This window comes from Thermobia domestica, chromosome 2 (genome assembly GCF_964235325.1).
Source record: "Thermobia domestica chromosome 2, izTheDome1.hap1.1, whole genome shotgun sequence".
NCBI lineage: Eukaryota > Metazoa > Arthropoda > Insecta > Zygentoma > Lepismatidae > Thermobia > Thermobia domestica.
The window spans coordinates 359,829,959-359,856,951 of NC_137455.1; the positions used below are offsets into that span (position 1 = coordinate 359,829,959).

General features: G+C 36.3%; 1 protein-coding gene across 1 annotated transcript in view; it reads right to left on the bottom strand.

The window, feature by feature from the left end:
• The window catches only part of LOC145678819 (corticotropin-releasing factor-binding protein), a 530,344-nt gene that overhangs the window by 316,765 nt on the left and 186,586 nt on the right, over positions 1-26,993 (bottom strand). Inside the window, 1 exon segment of the mRNA XM_081749360.1 lies at positions 6,216-6,285. Within this exon segment, the coding sequence (XP_081605486.1) occupies positions 6,216-6,285 (70 nt within the window).

Below are 26,993 nucleotides of genomic sequence, written 5' to 3' on the forward strand. Positions count from 1 at the left end.
AGAAGAAAGGATTAAACAACACAAAGATGATGTTAGATTGAAGAGGAATAGGGGCACAGTATATAAATATGTGAGAGAAACTGGACAAAAAATACCTGTAGATTGAGAACATGTGGAAGGATTGAAAAGAGAAAGAAGGAAAGGGACAGAATGTATACGAAGAGAAGAGAAAGAGGAATAGTGGAACGAATGGACAAGGATTTCTGATAGAGCAGAAAAGATAACACAGCACATTTGAGGTATCTATAGAGAACTTAGATGTCCAATTAAAAGTTTAAATGTTTTAAAAAGTGAAAATTTTATCATTAAAGGTTGAGATCTCTATAAGCAATTAAAAGTTGTTAAAAACCAAAGGAAGGATCTCACTGGTTCTTAGAAATGACCTCCTCTCATTTTCTAAGATATATAAGCTATGTCATTTAGAGTTTATTTTATAAGGTGTGTTATCCGAAACTCTGACAGTATTATTTATTAAAAACACTTTGGTTTGGGCATATTTTATTTTTAAATAAGAAACTATCCGCATAAATACTGTCCATTAGGGTGGGCCGAAAACGGCCGATTTTTTTTTTTTTTTTTAGAAAATTGAGTACCGTGCAAAAGTTGTATAATGTTATATTATGTTTCCTCACCAAAACAGAGCCGGATTAAAAGATATTTAACTGGGCCCCGGGGGCCCCAAAGAACGTTAATTTTGAAAAAAAAGTAGCTAGCACTGAAAACATTATTAAAAAATATTTTTTTAGAAAGTTAAGTTTGAGTACCATGCAAAAGTTGTATAATATTACGTTATGTTTCTTCACCAAAATAGAGTCGGATAAAAAGATATTTAACCGGGCCCCGGGGGCCCGAAAGAACGCTAATTTTGAAAAAAAAAAGTAACCAGCAATGAAAATATTATTAAAATATATTTTTAGAAACTTAAGTTTCAGTACCGTGCAAAAGTTGTATAATGTTATATTATGTTTCCTCACCAAAACAGAGCCGAATTAAAAGATATTTAATCGGGCCCCGGGGGCCTCAAAGAACGTTAATTTAAAAAAAATAGTTTTGAATAGTGAAAATATTATTGAAATATATTTTTTTAGAAAGTTAAGTTTGAGTACCGTGCAAGATTTATAATGTCATGTTTCCTCACCGAAACAGAGCCGGATAAAAAGATATTTAACCGCGCCCCGGGAGCCCAAAAAAACGTTAATGCTGAAAAAATATGGTTGTGAGTAGTGAAAATATTATTGAAATATTTGTTTTCAGAAAATTAAGTTTGAGTACCGTGCAAAAGTTGTATATTGCTATGTTTCTTCCCCAAAACAGAGGCAGATAAAAATATTTCACCAGGCCCTGCGGGTCCGAAAAGTGTTATTTTTTTAAATATATATACCATTATTTTAAGTATGTATAGAAAATTGGTTAAGATTCCTAATACTTTAACTTGACCCCAGGATTTTAAATGTTCTGATCTGATGTGCAGCTCTTCGCCTGATTGGTGTTTAGTAGATATAATAGTACGGACACAAATACATAAGGTAAGGTTGAAAAATTGACCAACAAACACCAAACCAGCGCAGAACTCACCACGTGAAGATGGCTACACAGCGAGTTCTTCCCACCCACCCTCCTCTTTCTTAAAGCTCCTTAGCGGAATCTTGGAACAAAATATTGAGATTTATGTCCGAAGCTTGGTATTATAGGGAGCTAGCTTGTTTACCAGCGGGGGTTGAGGTAAAGGGGGCGGGGGGAATTTCAACATTTTTTCTGCCTGACTCTTGCAATACTCCCTTACCCTCCTTCTATATGTCAGCGTTGCCAGGGTTAAGAATTTGTCACATAAATGTCATTCTGAAGAGTTAGTGTGAGTTGGTTATTTGTTGGGTGCTGTTGTGGTTGCGGTTTTGTTGCTTATTATTCATTTGACAATGGCTTCACAGCGTAAGAGAGGGCAAACTATACACAGCGAAGCTAGAGATGTAATAAGGAAGGCCATAGTGCAGTGCGACGAAGCAGCAAGGGAGAAAAAACTGAAGCATTTGTTATCTCAGCCTATTTTGCGTGTGCCCACGTATACAGGGATCTTCGATAGGGATTGCATAATTGCATGAACTCTTTGAATTAAGTGAGTATTAGCTGCATTTTTTGACAACGCACTGGCAACCTTGCCCAGGACCGTCGAGTGACCGTTTCTTGGCGACGGGGTGGGGAACCTGCCAATCAACTCTGAATTCCTCAGCCTCGCATTAAAGCTAGCTCCCTATAATATAACTCGACAAGTTTCAAACCAAGATGCGCAGATCGCTGCGGAGCACTTCGTATTCCGCCATCCTCCCCACTTCTCTTCCATCCACTGGTCTGGCTTTGAAAGTTCCAGTGATACTAACTCAGCAAACTTATGTTACAACAAATATCACCTGCTAAAATGTTTAAAGTCCGAATCTTACTTTTTTTTTTAAGTAGGTAAGCAACCTCATGGTAGAGGTCTGCACGGGCCCGGGACGTAAATTTTTGAATAAACAATCATATTTCTGGGGACCTTTTCGAGCATAATACAACGATACTTTCTGGAGAACTTTTAACGCACACCTAAATTTGTAACTTAAGATGCCCACACTTAAAATCACTGTGCAATTGAGAAAAGCTGTGTAATAGAAACAAAAAGTAACAGAAATAAATATGCTTAGCTTATCTGAGTGAAAATACTGCTTCTTACACTGAATTAAAGGAACAAGAGCATTGGGAACAACGTGTCTTGGTTTTTTTCAAGACAATGTCAGTTTATATTATATGAGAATTTATGACTTTTTTTATTTAGAGAATTCATAGTTAACTAAATGTAAACCATAACCTTTATTTCCTTGTCTCTGAATCATGAAAGCTTTTAAACTGCAAAATTAAACATCTAATTGTTGCAAATAAAAAATACAATTTTCCCTTAATTGTTAAGTTTTTGTAATTCGGACTTATTTCGAGCTAATTTGATTATCACATGGGGTCGGGCCTAAATGCTAAAACATTTCTAGCTCGGGTCGGGCCTCATATTATTAATTCACGGGCCGGGCCCGTGCAGACTACCTCATGGATACACTAAGCAGTGACGCTTTCCGACGGGGCGATCCCTTCACGCCTTCTGAAAGGAAAATTTCTCTTTGTTTTTTCATTGGTACGAACTGACACAGTCAATATACAGCATTTACACTCAAATGTCGTAGAAAATCCTCAGACCATTCCGCTCCCTGCAGATTGCAACACTGCAAAACATCATCGTCGCGGAGAAGGGAGTGGGGAAATGTAGGATTAGGTGCGCAACAGCTAGGCTGCAGCGTTCTGTTTACAAACTTTTTTACTTATAGATACTTTTGTGCTTCCAGTTTTGCGCGAATATAACCGTCTCGTACAACACTACCGCATACTTCTGAAGGAGATTCTGTTACTATCTTTACACACCTCTCCAAAGCCTGTCTGTGGAAGGGGAACGTGACAAACTGTGAAACCTCCTTTTTTCCACAATCATTTCGGTTAGTTCTTCTGTTGATATGTTACCAAAATTGGAGGTTTCGTTACTATTACTTCTGACCAATCGGTCAAGTCGATATAATCCGCATATTCTTCAGTACTTTGCCTACTGCAATTGTCAATTAGAACTATAGTTTGGTATTTTCGGCCATCAAAATAGAGACCATTAAAATTAGTAGCTTTACACTGTAGATGGTTTCTTTTTTCTTTGTCTTTTTCTTTTTTGCTAGTTTCGTACGGATTTTGTTTTTATCTACTACCTTGTCTTAGTTAGTTTTGTTCCGTAAATTCATATCTTCTAAAACAGCGGATACAATTTTAGCAGCCGACCTATTCGATATACCTGTTAAATCTTTTGCGGTACTCATTTGTTTAGGGCTCACTATTGTTTATTTAGGTTTACTTTAGATTTTATTCTCTAAACGATAGCTCCATGCGAACTCTTCATCGTCTGAATTCGGGGTGGAAGCGCTTAATGTATGTTCCAAGTACGGGATTGAGGCTAACGATTGTAACCATCTTGTAATTGATAACGCAGCATCATAATCGATCTGTGTATCATGCTTTCTTTTGAGCCTATGGGTTTCTGCTTCATCTACATTGCAACTCGTCATTTGTCTCTGATTTCTCTTATCTAATATGAGGTATTTAATTTGATTTACCACACTTACAGGTTAATCTATCGCAGCATTTGCAAGAGAAAATATCACATAAATTCTGAGCACCGTTCTTAAATTTCTTTAATTTGGCTCTTGATGGGATTTATCTCATTTCTTAATGGGATTAATGATCGTTTTGCATTTTGAGTTGTAATTCAAAATCATATGCTTAATTCGAAGTCAAGACAATACAGGAAGAGAGGCTCACAGCCATATTGTTTCTAGTTTATTTGAATTCAGCAATGTAAGCGCCGCCTTCAGAAAGCCAGTGTTGTGCATTTTGCATCCAGATGCGAAAAAGTGATATTCTCTTAAAGTTTGAGAGTTATGAGGTGGGCTCAACACAAAGGTTTTTCGTGTGTTAATATGGCAGTTATGAAAGTTAGTTAAGCTCTTAATAGTTATTTGCGTATATTGAAACCATGTATTTCATGTTTTATGTATTAATAGTATTGTCTGGTAAAATGTTATTATTACCTAAAACCATTTTATTTGAACAAAAAATTAGGAACTTTAGGGCCACGGGGGCCCGGTTAAATATTGTTTTAAAATCAACATATTTGACATGGCTTCATTTCGTACCAATGCACAACTTTTGATAACTACTCAATCCTGAATATCTGAAAAAAAATTTTTCGGCCCACCCTACTGTCCATCCCATTATAATCTTTTTTCGTTCTATCATATTCCTACCACTTATACTTTGTCTAACATCCTTCAGAGTGCAATGTTTTCTCAATGATTAACCAGTTTTATTTTCATTTTTGTTCAAAATCCGTATATTTTTCTAGTACATTTTCTCGTTGATATCTCATTTCAACAGGTTGCTTTCCCATTCTTCTCCAAGTGCATCTCAAACACATTTATTTAGTGCCATTCCATTATGCTATTTAGGGTATTATAGACGGAGGATTGAAAAATTATTTAGAGAGAATTGGTTGAATAAGAATATGAAAAGGAACGGGAAAACCTTGGAAAAATCCACGTACAGGATGTTGTCTACCAGAAACGCCTGCTACTATGCTTCCGTCCAAAAATCTATTGCCTTAAAATCTTCTTCAGCATCGAAGGTAAGCTTAAGAAACACTTCACTAGATTCACTACATCTGAATTGAAACCACTTAATATAGGGTGTGGCAAATAAAAGTGGCCTCGAGAACAGAATTCCAGGGTACAAAGAAACACAGTAAAGGAAAGGAAATAGTTCGCTAACCTGCTTACAACAGGTGTTGAAACTAACCACAATTCATCTCTTGAATGACCACATGAATGAAAATGACCACACATTTCGGAATGTTTTCTGCCTTATTCAAAACAGATCCTGTCTGAAGTATTTTCTGACTAATCGTTGCATTACGCTCTTTGCTGGCACTTTGACACCGTGAAATTCATGAGTAAACAACTACCCACGCTCTTTCCACAAATTTGTTTTCACGTAACTTTCCACAACGAACACCCTCTGCTTCACTGTAAGTACCATCTTCACCTATGCACTGATCAGCTCATACTGACACAGCCCGGACCAAGATCTGAACCGGTGGTGTGCGTACACGTGATGTGGTGTGGTTCCATGCATACATTCACGTCCAATCGTATCCACTCGTCCGGGCCACTTTTATTTGCCCCACCCTGTATTAAACCAATTAAGAGTTTCGCCCTTACGACTTTTGTTTTTCACTGCATAAAGTGTCTAGATAGTAAGTTCTTAAACTTCAGAAAATCTTCCTGCCGTATTTCAATAACTTCTATGCGATGATTTCTTGGAGTCATTGGAATAACGTTGGCCCAATCACGTGGAACTTCGATGTTAGCTCTCGTAATTTTAATATATATATATTTTTTTTTGTAGGACATGAATAGTATCCGCTTCCATGTGAGTGTGGCCGTGTTCTAAGAACTTGTGATTAATCATTAATTTTCTCCTGTGTTTATGTAACTTCTGTGTTAAGAACATTATCATTACGACCACATAGATATTCTTGTTCTGTCCGGAACAGAAATCATTGTACAAATTTACTTCAGTTATATATATATAAGCGTATTACTTACTTGTAATTATATGATCGGAAGGTCTTTTCGTCCTGGAATTAGGACTAAGGAATTTGCCATTTCCTCTAATCTGAAATGAAGAAAAAGGAAAGAAATGGTAAATTTATTTTGTTCAAAAATATTTAATAAACAAATGGTTGGTAAAAGAGAATAACATAATTTGTATACAAATTACAAATAAAATATATTATTTACCTTTGTAGCAAACTACTCCGCTATTCTCGAACAAAGTTAAACACTCATCCCTCTTTCTACAATACACTTGTTAGGTTAATATCTAGCTTATTTACTTCTTCGAGTCAAAATCAGTAACGTAAGTTTCCCGCACCTCTGTACTGTCTACCACGTACGGGTCAGGAAGTTCGTGATCTGTGACCGGAAGACTTGGAGGTAATCAGAACCATCACCCACCAGATACGATGAACTAGACAGACCCATGACCCTGTAACCAGTGTACAGTCATAAGGTTGAGAGACTACGTCTGAATCGTTGACCTGGGTAAAGTAGAACCATAACCCAGTGACCGCTGTAGAGTCATAAGCCGGAGAGATAACGTCTGACTCGTTGACTTGTGGTTAACATATAACCCAATGACCACTGTAGAGTTATAAGCCTGACAGACCACATCTGACTCGTCGACCAGGGTAGACCCACACCCGGTGACCACTGTAGACTCATAAGCCGCATAGATCACGTTTGACTCATTGACTTGAGTAGACCCATAACCTGATGGCAACTGTAGAGTCATAAGGAGGAGAGACTACGTCTGTCACGTTGACCTGGATAATCCATAACCCGAATTGACCCGGTCGACCTGAAGAAAACGGATAATCGTTATACAAATGGGAAGTATACAAATGACCGCCAAAAATGGTTCAACATTCAGATGCAAACCGCAGTGTTCAAATTGAGTGTTACACGCCAATATCCCGCGAACTATGCATCAAATAAGAAAAGTGTTAAGAGTCAACATACACTACCGACGGCCTAAAATATGGGTTAAACACGAGGTTCCCCCGCACCCCATTTTGGAGGGAAGGGTGTACGTGGAATTTGCAATTAACAACATAGGGCGAGTGATACCTTCTTTGATAGATCATGAAATACCAAACACCTTAGTACAAAATTAGGACCTCGTGTTTGGTCGATTTTTAGGCCTGTCTCTATTGTAAATTGACTCTTAACATATTTCTTATTTGATGGATAGTTCGCTGGATATTGGCTTGTAACACTCAGTTTGAACACTGCGCTTTGTATCTGAATGTGGAACCATTTTCAGCGGCCATTTTGAAACAGGCTTGCCCAAAATCAAAACAAATTTTGTACTAAGCTGTTTGGTTTTCCACGACGTATCATACAAAGTATCACTCGACCTATATTCCCATTTGAAATTTTCAAGCTGGTCCCGGGGCTCTATGATGGGGGATCTGGGGACACCGCGACAATACCATTCCACGTTGCCTATGACTTTTTCCTTTTTCAGTTTTTGTTTAATCGTTTTCTACTTAGCAGTTTCTGATTTTATAAGTACTGGAAATTTTAGCTGATACAGGACCAGTTTGGGGGGCCATCTTGAAAACGGTGCCCCATATCAAGAATTGTTTCCTACAAAAATTGTTCAATTTTCCAAGCTCTTTCGAACGAGGTATCACTGGACCTATGTTCCGATTTGAAAATTTCACGTACAACCCCCTCTCCCAAAAATGGGGAGCGTAGGGGGATCCCGTATGTATATATATATATATATATATATATATATATATATATATATATATATATATATATATATATATATATATATATATGTGTGTGTGTGCGTGTGCGTGTGTTGTTTGTTTGTAGATAGATAAAACAAAACACAACTAGATATGTATGCACAGAAAAAAATATCCTGGCGATACAAGTATTTGATGAAGAAATGATCCCAATAAATTTCTTCAAAGTGGAAGCATGTATAACTAACTAACTAACTAACTCTATGGCCTATGGAACCCGGAGGTTCAATGCCGCGTTCACAAAAGCTCTCCACTGATTTCTATCCTTAGCTAACTGCATCCAGTTTCTACTTTGTATTCCAATCTCTGCTAGATCCATCGTAACATTGTCTTCCCATCTGCGCCTAGGTCTTCCTAATGGTCGTTCTCCGATTGATCTTCCAGTCAAGTCTTTGAAAGCGTTTCTATTTTCTTCCATTCTAGCTACATGACCCGCCCACCTAAGCCTCCTAGACTTGACGACCCTAACAATGTTGGGTAGACCATATAAATTATGTAGTTCTTCGTTATGAAGTTTCCGCCATTCCCCATTCCCGTTCCTCTTGGGTCCGAATATTCGTCTCATGATCTTGTTCTCAAATACTTTTAGTTTATGTTCTTCCCTCATAGACATACAGAACAATAGGCATGATTATCGTTTTGTATATTTTAAGATTCAGATTCCTCGGAAGCATGTATATGTCAATGAATAAAGAAAAATTACTCGTCGTTTGAAAAAGACGAAATTCGTTGGGTTAATTTCTGACCCCTTACGACCCTATTCTACAAGTTTGAAAATGTTATTATTAGCCTTGTTTGCGTTCATTCTTAATATCCCCGCGCAAGCAACAGCTTGCGTGTGTCTCTACATTCCTCTCATTTTCATACCTGCATTCTTACCATCGTGATTAATCCGACTGGGAAGAAAAGCGTGATTAACTAAGTAATCTCAACACCATCACAAACCGAACACGTTGACCGTTTCCGATTTTGAAACCGCTTCTGCGAACAATATAAACGATTACTCGGCACCTTGTATATCACATTGTCATTAACAAATCAAAGTAATAAGTAAAACTTTTGTCACTCTTACTGAAACGTGTCAATTGCGAGCGAAGCGAGCAAGAAAATTTTAAACAAATTTATTTCTTTGCAAATCGACAACAATATTGATTTAATGGGGCGCCAATACTTCTACGGGGCGCTGCGTCGTTTGCTCTTTTCCAACACTTTTTCTTTCTTCTTCCTCGTTTGGCGCCCCCTTGCTATCAGCGCCCGAGGCAACCGCCTCCTCTAGCTACGGCTCTGTATCTTGTACAGGTCGTACTTAGATGACAAAATACAACATTTTCACATATTTGACATTAATTACAGATGTTTTTAGGTTACGTATGTATTCATCGTCAGTTAATTAAACATAATTTCAATAGATGGCAGAGTGATTCAATTCTGTTTCGAGACCTGTATGTGGTTCCTTTAACGAACAAGTTAGAAACTTTCGTTTCATTGAAAATATAGATTAATAAGACCTTTTAAAAGCTTTCTTAACACTTTACTCTCGTCTGTGATAGTATGTTTAGCATGTTGACTTGCACATAGAACACATAGAACAATACCATCAGCGAAAGTGATAAATACCAAAAGTCTCCCTTATATTCTTGTAGTACCACTTTTATAATTGTGGCCTGTTCCTCTTAATCGTTCACTTTTCTCAGCATAACTTCTGTTACACAATCTTATCGCGCTGGAAATATAGCAGAGATTTTAATGTAACGAAACCGGTAAATGTAAATGGGTTTTACTCTGAGATTCGGTTTCGGATGAGAACCAATTTTCCCGGAGAAAAATTCTTCCAAGCGCGGAACCTGAAAGAATTCTTTCTTTTCTTTTTTCTTTCTTTCTTTCTCTCTCTCTCTCTCTCTCTGTTTCAGGTTTCGAACTTTGTACCGTAATCAATATTGCCATAAAAGGGTTCTGGATACGGAAACAATATTGATTTTCTGACAAAATCGATTTTGGTTCTGGAATCGAACTTGATTTTGCTGAGAAAATGGGCTCTGGTTCTAGAATCGACATTTATTTTCTGAGAAAATCGATTTTGGTTCTGGAATCGAGTTTGATTTTCTGAGAAAATCGATTCTGGTTCTGGAACCAAAATTAATTTTCTGAGAAAATGGGCTCTGGTTCTGGAACCGAAATTTATTTTCTGAGTAAATGGGCTCTGGTTCTGGAGCCGAAATTTATTTTCTGAGAATATCGATTTTGGTTCTGGAATCGAAATTTATTTTGTGAGAAAATCGGTTCTAGTTATTGAACCAAAATTATTATTATTATTATTATTATTATTATTATTATTATTATTATTATTATTATTATTATTTGAGAAATGGCATCTGGTTCTGGAACCGAAATCGGTTTTCTGAGAAAATCAATTTTGGTTCTGGAATCGAAATTAGTTTTCCGGGAAAATTGGTTCTGGTTTTGGAACCAAAATTATTTTTTTGATAAATGGGCTATGGCTCTTGAACCGAAATTGATTTTATGGGAAAACCAGCTTTAGATCCGGAAAGTGAAAGCAAGAGGAAGGTAGCATACTGGCTCAGTGGTAATTTTTCTTCTTCTGCCACAAGTGGACCCAGTTTCGATCCCCGGCCACACCAACTTGTGGTGAACAACACCTTGTTTGTGAGATTTTTAAAGTTTTCTCGTTTTAGTCAAACATAATTATTCTACCAATTAGCTTTTAATCATTTACTTTCAATAATGATCCTTTTAATATAAAAGCAAGACGACTGACGAATATACTCAATCTTTTATGCTTCTCATATTTACACATAGCGTACTTTGGACGCACAAACAAGTAACAATATCAGAGTGTATATAACATAAAGGAATTTGGTTTGCCATGTGTCTCCCGGACAGACAGAGCAAATAGGAGCTATTGGTAAATCAAACAAGCTAAATTTTAACAAGCCTACCCCATGCCGTAAACGGCACTAACACCTAGTGGCCCACTTGCCGGTATATGTCCATCGTCGATATAGCTACACGTCGAAAGATTACCGCTGGTGTGCCAGTGGCGGCAGGGTTTCGTCGAATCAAAACAGATATCTAGAGTCGGGGTGTTGAAGTAACCACCGCTTAGCAACGAGGGCTTCATTTTGGTTCGCGCTCCTTCGATTCGTCGCGGATAATCGCGAAGGGACCGATACAAACTATCGCCAATCATTTGCATGCGGTTATCATTATAAATAACTTTTTCTTGACGAATTGTTCCTAAAGTGAGCTCCGGAGATCAAGAGTAACCCCTGTCTCTACATCATGGAGTAAAAAATCTTCAGATGAATGCGTACAATTGTATGAATTTAGATGGGAACTATCGCCGATCATTAGAAAGTGAACGTGGGAGAATTATGAAATAAAGTAAATAGATGCGCGTTATTTTGTTATAAAATTACACGTTATAACATGTAACAACGAACTCCTTTTACCTGATCCCAAACGGTTATCGTCGAAACACAGTTAAAGCAGCACTCTGATTGGGCAAATTAAAAGACTTCAACGATTTGTCCCTCTACAAGTGATTTTTTTTTCATCGCCTCAATAGCGAAGTCGAAAGAACTTTAGTCTAGCAATCATAAGGTTGGTGGTTCGCGCCCACTCAAGGGGTATTTTTTAGTGTTTTTTAGACTCACCTTAATGTAATGCGATTTATCATAATTCGGGTGAGTAATTTTGTGGTTCATTGGCGTTTCATCGCGTCTCTTCCGCTGGTGGTATAATATTCAAAACGGAAGTGGGTCCACTGCGGATCGTCGCTGCCGGGCCGCCAATTTTTGGCGAGATGTCGCTAGTTGTCCATCGGTGATCCACGGCATAAGGTCAGCTTAACTCTTTTGGGACTGTGGGATTTTTAAGGTAAATTTTAGACTTTCAGTCAAGCAACTACTGCATCATTACTATTTATTCTAGGATATAATTCTCTTTACGATACTATTCGCATGTCCGTATCATGTTCCTGGAGAAAGAAGTTGGAGAAAAATGGGGATTTTTACTGAAAATATGCTTTTAAAAAAAGTTTAGTCCCCTCTGAACCGACCTTGTGTAACTTACAAATCTCAAAACCACTTGACAAATACTACTCCAATAGACATGCCGACGACATATATAGGTGTTCTTGGATTCTCTAAAACCTTAGAGACAGCATTTGCGAGAGAACAAAATAAGCGTTTCGCATTGTGCTCTTGAAGGTCAAACAGGTTACACAAACTTGACGAACTGCTTGTCGAAACAAATGTAACCTGTTTCGTAATACATGTACGAACGAAGAATTTTAAAAAGTCCGTCAGTAAGTGATGTTAAATGAGTGTTTTAAAACAATATACACGTATAGTACCAATATATAAATAATACTGTAAATCCCGAAAGGGTTAATACATCAAATTAAAATGACACTTTACAATAATTGACGTTTTAAAATAGGAAATATATAAGTCTTTAGGTTTGTCAGGTATAAAGTCACTTAATTTCGTTTTAGCGTTGTATTCCATTGACAAAAATTAGTTTTCCCCTGTACATTATATTAACCCGCTAAGCCCAAAAGCAGTGGGGGTTGTCTATCAAGCAAGGATGATACCCGTAATTATTCCCTCATAGGAATACATGGGGAACGGATTTTTGTTTGTGCTGTACATATCTTGGGATCAACTGAATGGATCCCTTCTATCAGCGAACTGGATTCCTAATTTTTCACCCTGTATATCCTGGTCAAACAAGATGGTGATCCATAAAGTAGTTCCTGAGATTTCGTGTCTCACGCACGGACACGCAGACAGACAGAATAAATATATGAAGAAGCTTTCGGTAAACCATTTTTTAGAAACCAATTGAAGAAAGAAAACTATTTCTGCGCAAAAAAAAAAAAAAAATGAAAAACAAAAATGTATAATGCATTCAACTTTGGTAAACTCAAGAAGTCAGACGTAGTTTTCGTCTTATATAGATGAAAACCAAAATCAGATTACATTACACGGTGTTGTGCTATAGAGCTTCCGTGTTCATTAGCATTATTTTGAGGCTTTTGTTGAAGCCCTTAAGTGTTCCTGAGACTAATTGTACAACGAAGACAAGAAGAAAACTTTCTTCATTAGCAGAGAAATGAGACACCAAGTTTATAACGAGAACTTTCCATCCTATATGCTAAAGAAAAAATGAAGTGAAAAAAATAGGATATATATGCATACGTATTTTAATTGAAAGAAAACTTAGGCTAAACTTTTCAATCTGTTTCACAAAATGGAATTATAAGTTAAGTCTATTCCTGGGGGTTTCTCTGAGTTCTTCTTTTAAAATTAATTTTATTCTTTCTTTCTTTTCTTTTGTTTTCCTTCTGTGTGTTGTGTTTGTATTCCAGCAACAATAAACTTAGTTATAGATCGGATTAGGAAAGTTTCATAATTGGTCACATCATTTTATACTTGAAAAAAAAAAAAAGGAAATTTGACACTCAACGCCAGAGCTATTAATTAGCATTATTTATTACAACGTAAGATTCGTATTTCAATTTTGACATGAAAAGAATTTGAAAGTCGAAAATGAGGCTTGGAAAGTCCAAATGAGCAAAATATCAAGGCAATTAAAATGGAGATTATATTAACTAAAGAGATCTATGGACAAGTTATAATGCATACATCGAAGCTCTATATATTGTGATGGTCATAATTTTATTACTTTGTATAATCAGGGGCTGTGAAGAATAATTATGTAATGAAAATAAATGTTAGAAAAACAAAAGCCATGGTGATTGGAACGAAGCTGTCGGTGTCCAATGTAGAAAGAGGACTGAAGAAAACAGAACAGTTGACTAGTTTTCGATACCTGGGTAGTATTATTAGTGATAATATGAAGTGTGAATGTGAAATAAAAGCAAGGATACATAAGAATGGCGAAAGAAGCCTTTAAGAGGATGAAAACACTCTTTTGTGGGACCTTGAATGAAGAATTGAGAAAAAATACTCATAAAATGCTTCGTGTGCAGTATTGTACTGTATCGGACAGAAACATGGACATTACTCCAAAATGGTGAAAAGCAATTAGAAGCCTTCGAAATGTGGGTGTGGAAAAGATTGGAGAGAATTAGCTGGCTCGAGCGGAAAATGAATGAGCGGGTGTTAGAAATGTTGGAGTAGTAAAGAACAATTTAAGATATTATTAAGAAGTGGTTAGGGCATTGGGTAAGAAGAAACTGCATTATGAGGAAATGTACTGGAGGGTATGGTGGCAGGAAAGCGAGGAAGGGGGCGAAGGAGACTACAATTAATGGACGATATCAAAATCACAAAACATACTTGAAGACGAAGAAGTATGGGGAAGATCATGAAACATGGAAGCTTTTCAGACGCGGCAAGTCACCTGCCAATAATGGCAGAATAACTACGCTGATGATGATTACGTATATTCAATTTTCATTCTTACTATTTCTATTAAGATAAATTAAGTTTGATTGCTTTTCTCAAAATTTGTAATATTTTAACTTTTATATAACATGTATGTGGGCGAGACCGTAGAGGCTGATGCTACAGCTTTGTAACCAAAATTCCTTCTTCACATCACTGGAGGTTCTTGAGAGACATCACATTGATAAAAATTTAAATTATATCCACTACAAGCTAAGGGGAAAAACCGCGATTAAGCTTCAGAAAGCAGTATACAAAAGTTAGTACGTTAGTAAGCTTTCTTGCCTCAGTTTGTGGCGACAAAATTTAAATTTTTACCGATGTGACTTTCCTCATGAACTGCGACTGTTTAAATAAATATGCTGTAAGCATTCTAATATAAGTTTCGTAACCTAAAACTTTAAAAATACTACGTCGCATGTTATAATTACGTTACCTAGTTGTAATACAAACTAGCAACTCAGTATTTAATACATATATACTAAGAATGGCCAAAATTTTCCAGAATCGGAAATTTCACTTCTCTTATTTCGGAAAAGATTCTGGAATTCGGAAAAAATCCGGAATCGTTCTCTCATAGTTCAACGGATAAAGTTCATTCGTATTCCAAAACAAAAGATGACTGTTTAGGTATAGGTACTGAATCTCATATTTGCTCTGCTCTCACCTAGCGGCAAATAACACCATCTGTAAATGAGAGGCATTCCCCTAGGAGAAAGAAACTTGGATAATCTATCTATCGGCGTACAGATTAGGCCTACCAAGGACAGAGTTACATAGTTCCAACTGTTATTTCTAAAACTAAGTAACACGGTATGTGATAATTATATCCAGAAAATGATATAATATTAGACGGCAAGTGACCCATCTTACCAACTTTCCAAACCACTTAATAATTTTGATCTTTTTTTTTATTTTTTTATTTCTTTTAGCTTTCGTGTATTTCATATTCTAGTTTGCTTGCCTCACTTGTAATTTCGTGCCTGTCTTACCGTTTAAGAGGGAGGAAAAATCAGGATCTAGAAACACTCTTTTCGAACTATAACGAATCAAATTACTCTCTGCTCTGAAAGGTGTTTATTGAAGTAGGATACTACTGAAAATGATGAAGAACCTTCCTTAATGAAAAAAAAAATGTCTTTGATCTAAAGCAATTTATTGCAAGCCACTTTGTTCTTCTAAACTTTTGACTGGTTTAGAACATCCTGCCTATTTTAACTAGAAAAAAGAGACAAAATAAGTTTGTGAAATGGAATACAAACATGGCGAAGTTGAGCTCGAAATAATCCCAATGGGCGTCTGAGAGAAAAAAGAAAACGTTCTATCTTCCTCGTTCATCTATCAAAAATATTTTCCGAACAGAAATTTGAGTGCATCCCTGATCCAGCACTATTTTTAATTTTTCTTTAACTTTTGTCATCGATGTAGTAGTATCATGAACGTAGAAGTAATTTACAAGTCAAACCATGGGAGATATAGTGTTGGACAATACCTACTTAAATATTGGCGGCATGTCTTGGGTATTTGGCTATCGTAAAGAATCAGTGCAAATATATGTATTCTTCCTGTAAAAGATAAAGATATCAGTATGTCACGGTAAATACTAATAGTTGCTGCTGCCTGCCTGTTTGATTCAATAAATGGCGCTCCCGTGCAGGAAATATACAGATTTGAATCTTTTTCGACGATTTGCTTATGAGTTATGAACTATGTTGTTCTGTTTGAATATTTCGATCCTTATTATTGAAAATAAACATGCCACTGTTTCCACTGGTGCAAATCTCGGGGGATGAGGGGGACATATTCCGTCCACTCTTGGAACTAAGGAGGACTGTCCCCTACAATAATGCGATTTGAAATGTGTTTTTTGGGGAAAAGTGTGATGATTTGTGTCCGATTGCCACAAAGGAAAGTGAGATGAAATTGATGTACCACTCAGAATAAGCCTTAAATCTGCCCGGCTTGCAATGTTGAAGACAACTCTGCTCCCTTGATCCTCCACAGAATTGTTTTTCAACTTCATAAATATTTTGAACATCGCTTAAAAAAAAAAAAATAGAAACGGTCTTACCTGTCCTCCCCCCTCCGAATATTGAAGACGAATTTGCGCCGCTGATTGTTTCTCAAGTAAGAATTGTCATTAGCTGCGCTCGCTGCTTACCTAATCCAATAAATATCACTGTCGTGCAGGAAATATTTATATTAAAATATTTTGTGACGATTTATTTATAACTTAGAAACCATTCTTTCAATTTAATTATTTCAATTTTTATTTCTTATGGTATTCACCAGGTTCTGATGTATGCTGATGTAAATTTAATATTGGATGATAGGAGAACAATAGAAAGAAATGCAGAGATCTTATTAAAAGCTTGCAGGGACATAGGTTTAGAAGTTAATGCAGAGAAAACTAAATACATGGAAGTTCGTCGGGATCTTAATACGGCAAATTATGGATGCGTTAAAATATCAAATAATATTTTCGAATAAAGTGGATACCGGTACTTCCAAATATCTAGGATTAATATTAACAAACCAAAACCATATTCACGAAGGAATTAAATGTCGACGAGGAAATTCGTGTTATTGTTCTGTTCAAAATCTCTTGTCGCGAATGTGTTGAGGAATTTGAAGCTCAAAATATATAAAACGATAGTCATGCCTGTTGTGCTGTACAGTTGCGAAATCTGGTCGCTTACTCTGAGAGAAGAACGTAGACTGAAAATATTTCGGAACTAGTTCTTGAGACGAATGTTCGGACCCAAGAGAAATGGGAATTGAGAATGGCGGAATTTCATAACGAGGAACTACATAATTTATACTGTTTACTAAACATTGTTGGGGTCATCAAATCTAGGAGGCTCAGATGGGCAGACTATGTAGTCAGAATACAAGAAAATAAGAACGCTTTTAAAGTTTTAACTGGAAGTCGATTCGGAAAACGACCATTAAGAAGACCTAAGTGCAGACGGGAGGACAATATTAAGATGGATCTCGCAGAAATAGGAATAGAAAGTAGAAACTGGATCCAATTGGCTAAGGACAGAAGTCAATGAAGAGCTTTTGTGAACGCAGCATTGAACCTCCTGATTCCATAGGCCATAGAGTTGGTTAGTTATTATAGAAGAAAGGACTCTCTGTATAGAAGAAGCAAGACTATACAGATACTCTAATGGAGGATAAATATTTAAAATAAAAGAAAATGAGAGTTGCCGATCGTAGAGACTGTTCTCTTGTTTGTATTGACGGTTTTAACAAATAAAATACAACGTATATATAATATTGCAATGCCAAATAATAAAATTACAAATATCGTACTTTACGTGGAATACAAATTGTCTGACTCTAATGCATTGTTGGATTGCAAGAGTAGGCAGAAGAAGGGGTTATTGTATATGTAGAAAAGCGATTCCCATCCAAGTACATTATCGATTCTCTTGGTGCAGAATCGAGTCCGTACTCATCAATACATAATTCAAGTTATTTCAAATTTAGATCTTTCAAACTATTAACCAAGTATTAATCTTACAGATATGATGTAATAATATGTTAGAGGTAAAACAATCAAGGCATATAAAACAACAGGTAGCTTCAGTTCGTGTTTTAACATTTTGGTTGGATTCCTGTCCGTGACATCTTGTAGAAGGACTTTTGCCCATCTTGAAACAGTTTACTAACTAGTGTAATTGCATATGCAGTTTTTCACTTGTTCTCTTCAACGATACCTGGCGATACCCAAGGACGTTATAAAATAGAGGATCTGCCCATATGTATCCTCACCCTATTAGGTAACTGAATGACCGCCACATATGAAAACGTTACAATCTTCATATGTAGACATACAGTGTGTCTGTCGTTTATTTTTATTTAAGTCATCGTTTCAGATTTATATTATACAATGGATACATGCTGCACATATGAGTATACAAATAGAAGTGAGGAGAAATTAGTCGAAGTAACCATTCACAGGTAAGAAAATCATCAATTATAGGATACGTATGGTTGTGACATATGGCTTCATGATTTTATGGACTGGTCGACTGGTTTATCTTAACGGTTTAAACTGTATGATTTCCGAGATCACGGAAATGATCTCCTGCCTCTTCTGAATTAAAGTTTCGTTGACGTTCTATGGACATATTTTGAGTGATATTTCAGACGCAACTGTCGCGTCCTACAGTAATTGAAGTAGCAATTTATGATGATGAAGGATGAGGATGATTCTGCGATGGTTGGTGAATTTGGATGAAAGTGCCTGGTAATTGGCTGTTAGTCTTGCCCTATGATTTTCCCCAAGGCAGTGGCTCTCGAAAGAGTTTGGTTCTGTACAGTGTAAGCACAATATCTGCAAATCTCTATGACCCCATGACCACGCCTCTACTCATTAAAATCCAACTTCAAACCTCTCTCCATATAGCCACGTTCTACAACAATCCTAGGACCGACATAACATACTCCTTTCCGATATTAGATTACTTGGCAACCTTTACCAATCTCCCTCTTGCTCTCGATATGAATTCTCAGTATGAACTTTTGGGTGTCCCAACTACAAACACGAATGGTAAGAAACTATTACAATATATCATAAATAGCCCTCTAATCCAACTTAAAATTCCTGGCCCAACACGCCTTGCACAACGGCCAGAAGAAATAGACACTAAACCGGATAACATTTTCTGCTCCACTGGGTTGTTGAAGTTTAAACCTATTGCTCATACTGAACATGGCCTTCCATCTAATCATCTGGCAAAGCATTTCACTCCACATAACTCAAAATTACCAGCTGAATACCTCACTGTTAAAGACTTCAAAAATGCAGATTGGGACGGCTACAAAACAAGCTTAGAAGCGAACCTTCAGAAGATTAACATAATCTATAACCCACAATCCATTGAAGACGATGCAAATGAAATAACTACCTATTTCCAAAAAGCTGATAAATCTTTTATCCCTACCATCAAAATTATTCCAGGAATGGATCATCTACCGCAAGAAATACTCAACAATATCTGTCACAAACGCTACCTGCAAAGGACATAACACAAATATCGATCACCAGTTACCAAAACGGAACTTAACAACCTTAGTCATACTATCAAAACTATAATCAAAACACATAGGGAAGAAAAATTCAATAACTTCTGTGCGAAACTGAGCGCTCTACAAAAGGACCATAATTCTAAATTTTGGCAAGTAATTAGAAAATTTTATAAAACCTCTACTAAATTGCAACTGCCTAACACTATCAATAATGTTCATCTTCCTACTGACCAGGAAAAACTTCAACCCTAACTAATGTTTTTACCACCAAGTTTCAAGATCCACCAGCAAACACACCTGAACAGCATAATATTGAAGAACTAGCACAAGAAATCAAGACAATTATAGCCAATTATGAAGACCCATCTGCCGCAGATCTAGCAGACAATCATCACCAGCCTTCACAGCCCTTCTGGAACCTATTCACCCATTAGAAGTTGATGACGCTATAAAACGAAGGAAGAATACAGCACCAGGACCGGACAAGATAATCACACAGCATCTGAAAGCTGCCCCATCACTTCTTCATGTAAAACTTGCTGAACTGTATACAGCCAGTCTCTATACCGGATATATACCCATAGCCTGGAAGACATCGCATACTATCCTCCTTCATAAACCTGGCAAACCATCTAACCTCTCCAGTAATCTCCGACCAATAGCACTCACGAACATTTTCTCCAAACTAATGCAGAAAATTTTGGTTACACGACTGCATCAATACCTCCTCGCTATCAACCTACTCATTCCACAGCAGGCCGGGTTTCGGCCACAACACAGCACCATCGATCAATTAGTGAGAATCTGCCACGACATTCAAATAGCATTTGCAAAAGGACATATTACAAGTGCTGCATTCTTGGATCTCACGGGTGCATTCGACTCTGTATGGCGTGATGGTATCTTATGTAAGCTTACCAATTATAATATAGCTACAACAATTATACGGTGGATCCACAACTTCCTTACTGACAGAACTACAAAGATAAAATAACTTCAACAGTAGAAACAACAATTTTACTGGGAATTGGTTGAACTGTATTAATAAAAATAAAGGGAAAACAAACTAACTTAAGCGAATTCCTATTATGCGTACATACAGTTTTCAAAAAATCCAATAGTTTAAACACAAATACATGTTTAGTTAAACGATTCCTTTAAAAATGTGCTACTTCCATCTAGTGTTAGCAAAATAAATCTGAAAGTTGTAATTTGATACCTTAATTACGAGAATGTTTTGTTGATAGGGAGTTGAGATAGTATTACGCCTTCAACATGGTGGAAAGTGAAACTATCTTTTAACTCAAATGTGTTTGTTGTTTTCAGTCTAAGCTCCGAAGATAGAGGATTATATTGAATTCATGTTGTGTGACCGTCTTTATGGGATGACACAAACCACTGAACAACCAATTAAGAGAGCGAATATCATGCAGAGTCGGAGTTGTTTTCGTTTCGTCTGTACTTTCGGTTCTACGCCTACAAGGTAAACGTACTATCATCAGCTGAATATCTGTGAAACTTGTGATTTTTGTTTGTTAGGCAAGAAAGAAAGAGAGAAAGCTGATCTGAACGAGAAGAAAACAAGAGATTTAACAAGTAAAATTGGGAGAAGAACCATCAAATAGTCCAACCAATAGATAAAGTTGGAAGCCTACAACGAGATACTTTGTATCGTTTAATAATTACCTGTACCTTGGGCAGAAAGTGCTCATACTCAAGCAATATACTTGATATAATGTTAATTTAAAATAACAAAAGAAGAATGTTTTTAATATATGTAAAGAAATATGCATTATTGTATAATTCGTTGCTATGTAGTTGTTTATGGATACCTAATCAACATGTATGTTTGCAAGACAGTTTGAGTGAAAATACGTTAAAAGAGTATCAACTAATAAACCATTTAATACCGATCATCGACTTGTATTTTCGATAGAAAAGGTGAGAATAATAGTGTATATAATTATTGAAGATATTTTTATGTGTAAACAATTACTACCACTCAAGATTTACTTATATCATTAGCCGAACCAGGTTGACGACTACCTTTGGTGAGTCGTTATAAAATTTTTGGTTTACCTCACCCGGGAACTTTGTAAATTCATATCCTGCAGTACAAAGTAAGGGGGAATTTACTTCAGTAATAAGGTTCATGACTACGAACTTTACTATACTTAGAAGTGGTAAAATAATCACAAGAAAAATGATGATCGGTGAGGTAATGGAGAAAGAAACTGGTGACAGTGGTAACGAAGAACAAAGTACAGCTCCTGTTGTACCTGAAGTGTTGACCTTTGAAGACAAAATCTTAATGGCTCTACAGCGACAAGAACAAAATCTGGCTCAGATGTCCAATGAACTAAAACAGACGATGGAGCGGAAATTCGAAGAATCCAGCAAACAGTATGAGGAATTAAAACAGACGGTGGAGCGAAAATCCGAGGAATCCGGCAAACAGTATCAGGAATTAAGTAAACGATTGGAGCGGACATCCGAAGAGACGAAACAATCTATTATCCAGGCGATGAGTGACATTACCTCACAGTTCGATGAAAAGCTTAGAAGGGTATCTGAAGATTGCCAGGATAATTCCAACCATGTTATTCAAGAGGTCAATGGTGTAAAAAAGGATTTGGAAGTAATAGAATCTTCTGTACGGCAACAAAAGATTCAGGCACGGATAATTCTACCAAAATACGTGCGAATACTCAGTTGATATCTGCATTACAAGAGGAAATCAGGATGCTACAGATTAAGGACAACGCATACCACAACAACATGGTTAATGATCATTTGGAGTTCCCTTGTTCACAGGAGATGACCTCGCATTCACCCGTAGCAGATCAATGTGGACCTCACATTATCTCATCTTCTAGTAATCCATCCGATGAGGACATTATTTTGGAAGGAATCCATCCAAGGAATACAGATGGGCGGAAAAGAGACGGTGGAACTACACATCACGCAGTAGGTAGGAATTGTCACTCAACACGAACACGGAAAGATGAAAGAAAGGTAAAGTTAAGTGTAAAGATGAGTGAAATACGTGCTATGAGTAAGTTCAGTGGTAAATGTAACGAAAATGCTACTTCTTTCCTAGAAAAATTTCAGGATGAGTGCAATATAATGTGTATAGATAAATCGCAATATATGAAACTAATCCCTCATTTATTACTCCCACCATGTTCTTTATGGTTTAAAGCAGTACGAGATCACGTCAATACATATGAGGAATTTAAAGCTGCGCTGATTGCAAATTGCGAAAATGACTTTTTGCTTGCAAACAGAGATGCCACGATTAGAAATCAACCTTTCAATCCTCGTTTGCACAAATCTGTTGTTGATTTTCTTGTAAATACATATAACGAATTAAAAGTCGTAAATCCGTTGCAATCGGAATCTAGAGTAATTGCATCAATTCGAAATTTGCTACCGTTTAAACTACAACAGATCCTGTTTTCTACCCAGTGTATGAGTTTTAATCACTTATTAATGATTGTACAATGTTATGAAACTCAATACCACCCTCAGAATCATCAAGCAGGAGTAGGCAAAATTAAAAACAATTCAGATCACTTTGTACCTGTTCGTAATCTAAATATCCATAATGCGAACGATACGGAACACAATCTAAATCGAGTGAATTTAAGCAATCCGAACGAGCAAAATAGGCAAAGATATGTTGGGAATCCACCTAACCTAATCAACCGTGGCAATCCTTATGTTAGACCATATAACCAAAATAGATTCAAAAATAGACGAAATACATGGCGAAATTCAAGGAATACAGTAAACTACATGGATAGACGTAGTCGTAATTCAAGAGATGGCACTTCGCATCAAAATCAAAGTCATGACGCAATTCATGTACAAAATAATGTGGGACATAATAACGATTTTGCAGTACAATGTACTTTATTAGAATCATATGCAAGTACGAATTTAAGCTGACTACAGTTGATGAAGTAAGGGTTAAACCCATATCAGCTATAGATTCTCATGAACATTTATCTTATTTTTATTCAATTTAATTTTCTTTAATTCTCATTAACCAATGATAATTTTCAAATGATTTTAATTCTCTCTTGTTAATGTGAAGAATTATAATTCGATTCATAATTGATTAAAAGCAAAGATTATTTCTATTATATGGATTTGTGTTGAAAATTTGCTGTCAAAGATTATGTTAAGTATAAGGTTCATTCTATTAAGCTAATTATTGGACGACTGTCTTTATGCGCTATCTTATATATTACTCGAATAAGATTCTTCTGTATTCTAACGCCTTATTGATACAATGTATATTATAAAACATCATCTAACGTAGTTATTATATAATGCGCCCTGGAAAGATCAAATATTATTTTCTTAACATCACCGTTTTTAATAATGATTGAAATTGTTGATCATTGGGATTTATGTTTTAAAATGTAATTTGCCTCTTACGATTTTGACTTCGCACCCTTCATTGATTATATTATTAAGCGACGACGTTTTTGTAATAAAAGATAAATATTAATGGAATGAAAGATTTATTATAAATGTATCTATATATATGAAATTTAATGAAGATACATACGAGGGGCGATCAAAATGTAAAGGACATAAGTAATGTAACATCATTATTGTAAACGGACCAGTGGTTCTTAAATAAAAAAGCCCAGCTCGCTTGTAACTTTTATATTCAGTCCCATCGTCGGGCGACATTTTTATACAACGAGATACTTTGTATCGTTTAATAATTACCTGTACCTTGGGCAGAAAGTGCTCATACTCAAGCAATATACTTGATATAATGTTAATTTAAAATAACAAAAGAAGAATGTTTTTAATATATGTAAAGAAATATGCATTATTGTATAATTCGTTGCTATGTAGTTGTTTATGGATACCTAATCAACATGTATGTTTGCAAGACAGTTTGAGTGAAAATACGTTAAAAGAGTATCAACTAATAAACCATTTAATACCGATCATCGACTTGTAATTTCGATAGAAAAGGTGAGAATAATAGTGTATATAATTATTGAAGATATTTTTATGTGTAAACAATTACTACCACTCAAGATTTACTTATATCATTAGCCGAACCAGGTTGACGACTACCTTTGGTGAGTCGTTATAAGCCCAAACTTTGTAACAGACCCTCAGGAGATATGCATGCCCGAAGTTTGCGGATTTAGAAACAAGGGTTTCTTTCTTTTTCTTTCTTTTTTCTTTCTTTTTTTAATAATTAGCGAACACTATTTTGTAAAGAGGCTTCTTCCCCATTTTCATATTTATATCCGCTTGAAAAAACGGAAATAAACACTTTTTATTGAGATTTCATCACATCCAATTATTAACATGTGGTTTTCTTTTTAAATCGTTATGCATCACTCTTAGGAATAGTTGTGTCATATTTAGAAATTGGTTGGCTGATTTTGAAGTGTAACGTCCCTTTTAGCAGCGAGACTATGTGAGACGTGGACCTCTAGGTTAATGTGGAATTCAAACATGAGTTCCTATCGGGAATCGAACCCGGTCCCTTGTATCAAAAGCGTGGATGCTAACGTTCTAGCTACGTAAGATCTCGCTGTTAGGAGTATACTTTAATAGAACAAATATATGATTTGATTGGAATTGATTACAACATAAATCATTTCAACATCAAATGACACACTTCACTACGGAGAGTAATATATCCAAGACCCGCCACAGAAATGTTTGGGGAAAAGCTGCCATCTTGAATTTCGGTCAGAAAACCATTTGTCATAAAGGAAAAAAAAAATATTTGCAACTTCTTACTATCATATCATAGCAGTCATTCCTCACTGGAAAACTTATAAAACCTGAATTCATAGTTTATTTCGCAAGTGTTTTTGGTTTGTGAGTTATAATAGTATTTATATTGATACACCACAATCTCGTATTTTAAGTATCGTATCATGCTCGCTTAGTAAGTTGATCGAAGGACTCTGGAAATTCCACTTTCCTATAGCTAACTTTAACACATAATTAGTCTATGATGAAAAATATGAGTGCAAGAATTCAAAGTGTACGGTGTATTTTAAACGTTGTGATAGATCATTTTTGCCATCTATGAGTAGGCAATATAACCGCTGAATCTGGGGACTAATAAGGCAGGGTACCCTGGTGTAACACACCGATTGTGATAAGATTGCACAGACATAAAGAACATCAAAAAAGAAGCGACACGTATTTTTTTTTTATACATATCGGTCATGAAGCGCATTGAAAGGGTCAGCGGCGCAAACCTGTCTTCAACATTGGAAGGGACGGGTAAGACGGTTTTTTTTTTTTTTTTTTTTTTTTTTTTTTTTAGCGATGTTCAAAATATTTATGAAGTTGAAAAACAATGCTGTGGAGGATCAGGGGAGCAAAGTTGTCTTTAACACTGAGAGCCGGGCAGATGTGAAGCTTATTCTGGAGGGACATCAATTTCATCTCACTTTCTTTTGTTTCAATCGGACACAAATAATCACATCCCCCCCCCCAAAAGAAAAAACACATTTCAAATCGAATAATTGGGGAGAAAATACCCTCAGTTCTAAGATTGGAGGGACATGTCCCCCTCAACCCCCAGGGATTTGCGCCAGTGGAATGGATCAAATAGGGACAAAAGTGGGGTCAAATGAGATTATGTGGAATATAGCGAGAACGAGAAGAGATATCGGAAAAGATTAAATGTACGAAATACTACCCATAGTTGACGCAAGGCAATGAGGTTGAACACACCCATGCAAAGGAAGCAGAACATCCGGAAATGGACCAATCACGTGTACAACATTGTCACAATGTGTTACAGAAATGAGCGAAAAGAGTGAAAAGGAGCAAGAAGAAAGAAGGAACGAAAACAGAAAATACTTGTTTTTGCTTTGGATGCATATGTCCCCCATATGCGAGAGAGACGCAGATTCATCTCGACGCAGGAGAAGAGAGCAGAAGAGAGGAGAACATGCAGGAAAGATGCAACCGCCGTTCGTATAGGCAGCCTGCGAGACAGTGCTGAACAGTGGGTTGCATATATCATTCTCGCTATATTTCACATAATCTCATTTTGACCCCATTTTTATGTGCTTGTTGGCTGATATACTATATATATAAACGTGTCACTTCTTTTTCGATGTTATATGTCTGTGCGATCTTATCCCAATCGGTGTGTTACACCAGGAAATGAATTGAAGGGATGTTTAGTACTTCATAAATCATGCAAGCAAAGTATACTGTAAATATGCTAAGTGTGAAAGTGTGAATCCATTTGAAAATACGAGGAAAAATGCTACTGTATTTTCTAGGTATGAAATATTGTGCTTGCTTTATTGTTAAATTATGTTAGCTATAATTTTAAAAGGATTTTGCTAGTAATATAATACTTGGATATTTGGTCGGTATACATATCTCCGTATACATCTTTCATAATTCATGAGTATATGAATGACTAAAAATAAATTTAGATGGTTATACCCCAATACTTCTGTATACGTCCGAGTTTAGTCATTTTCAGTGAAATTCTGTGTGTCATGTAA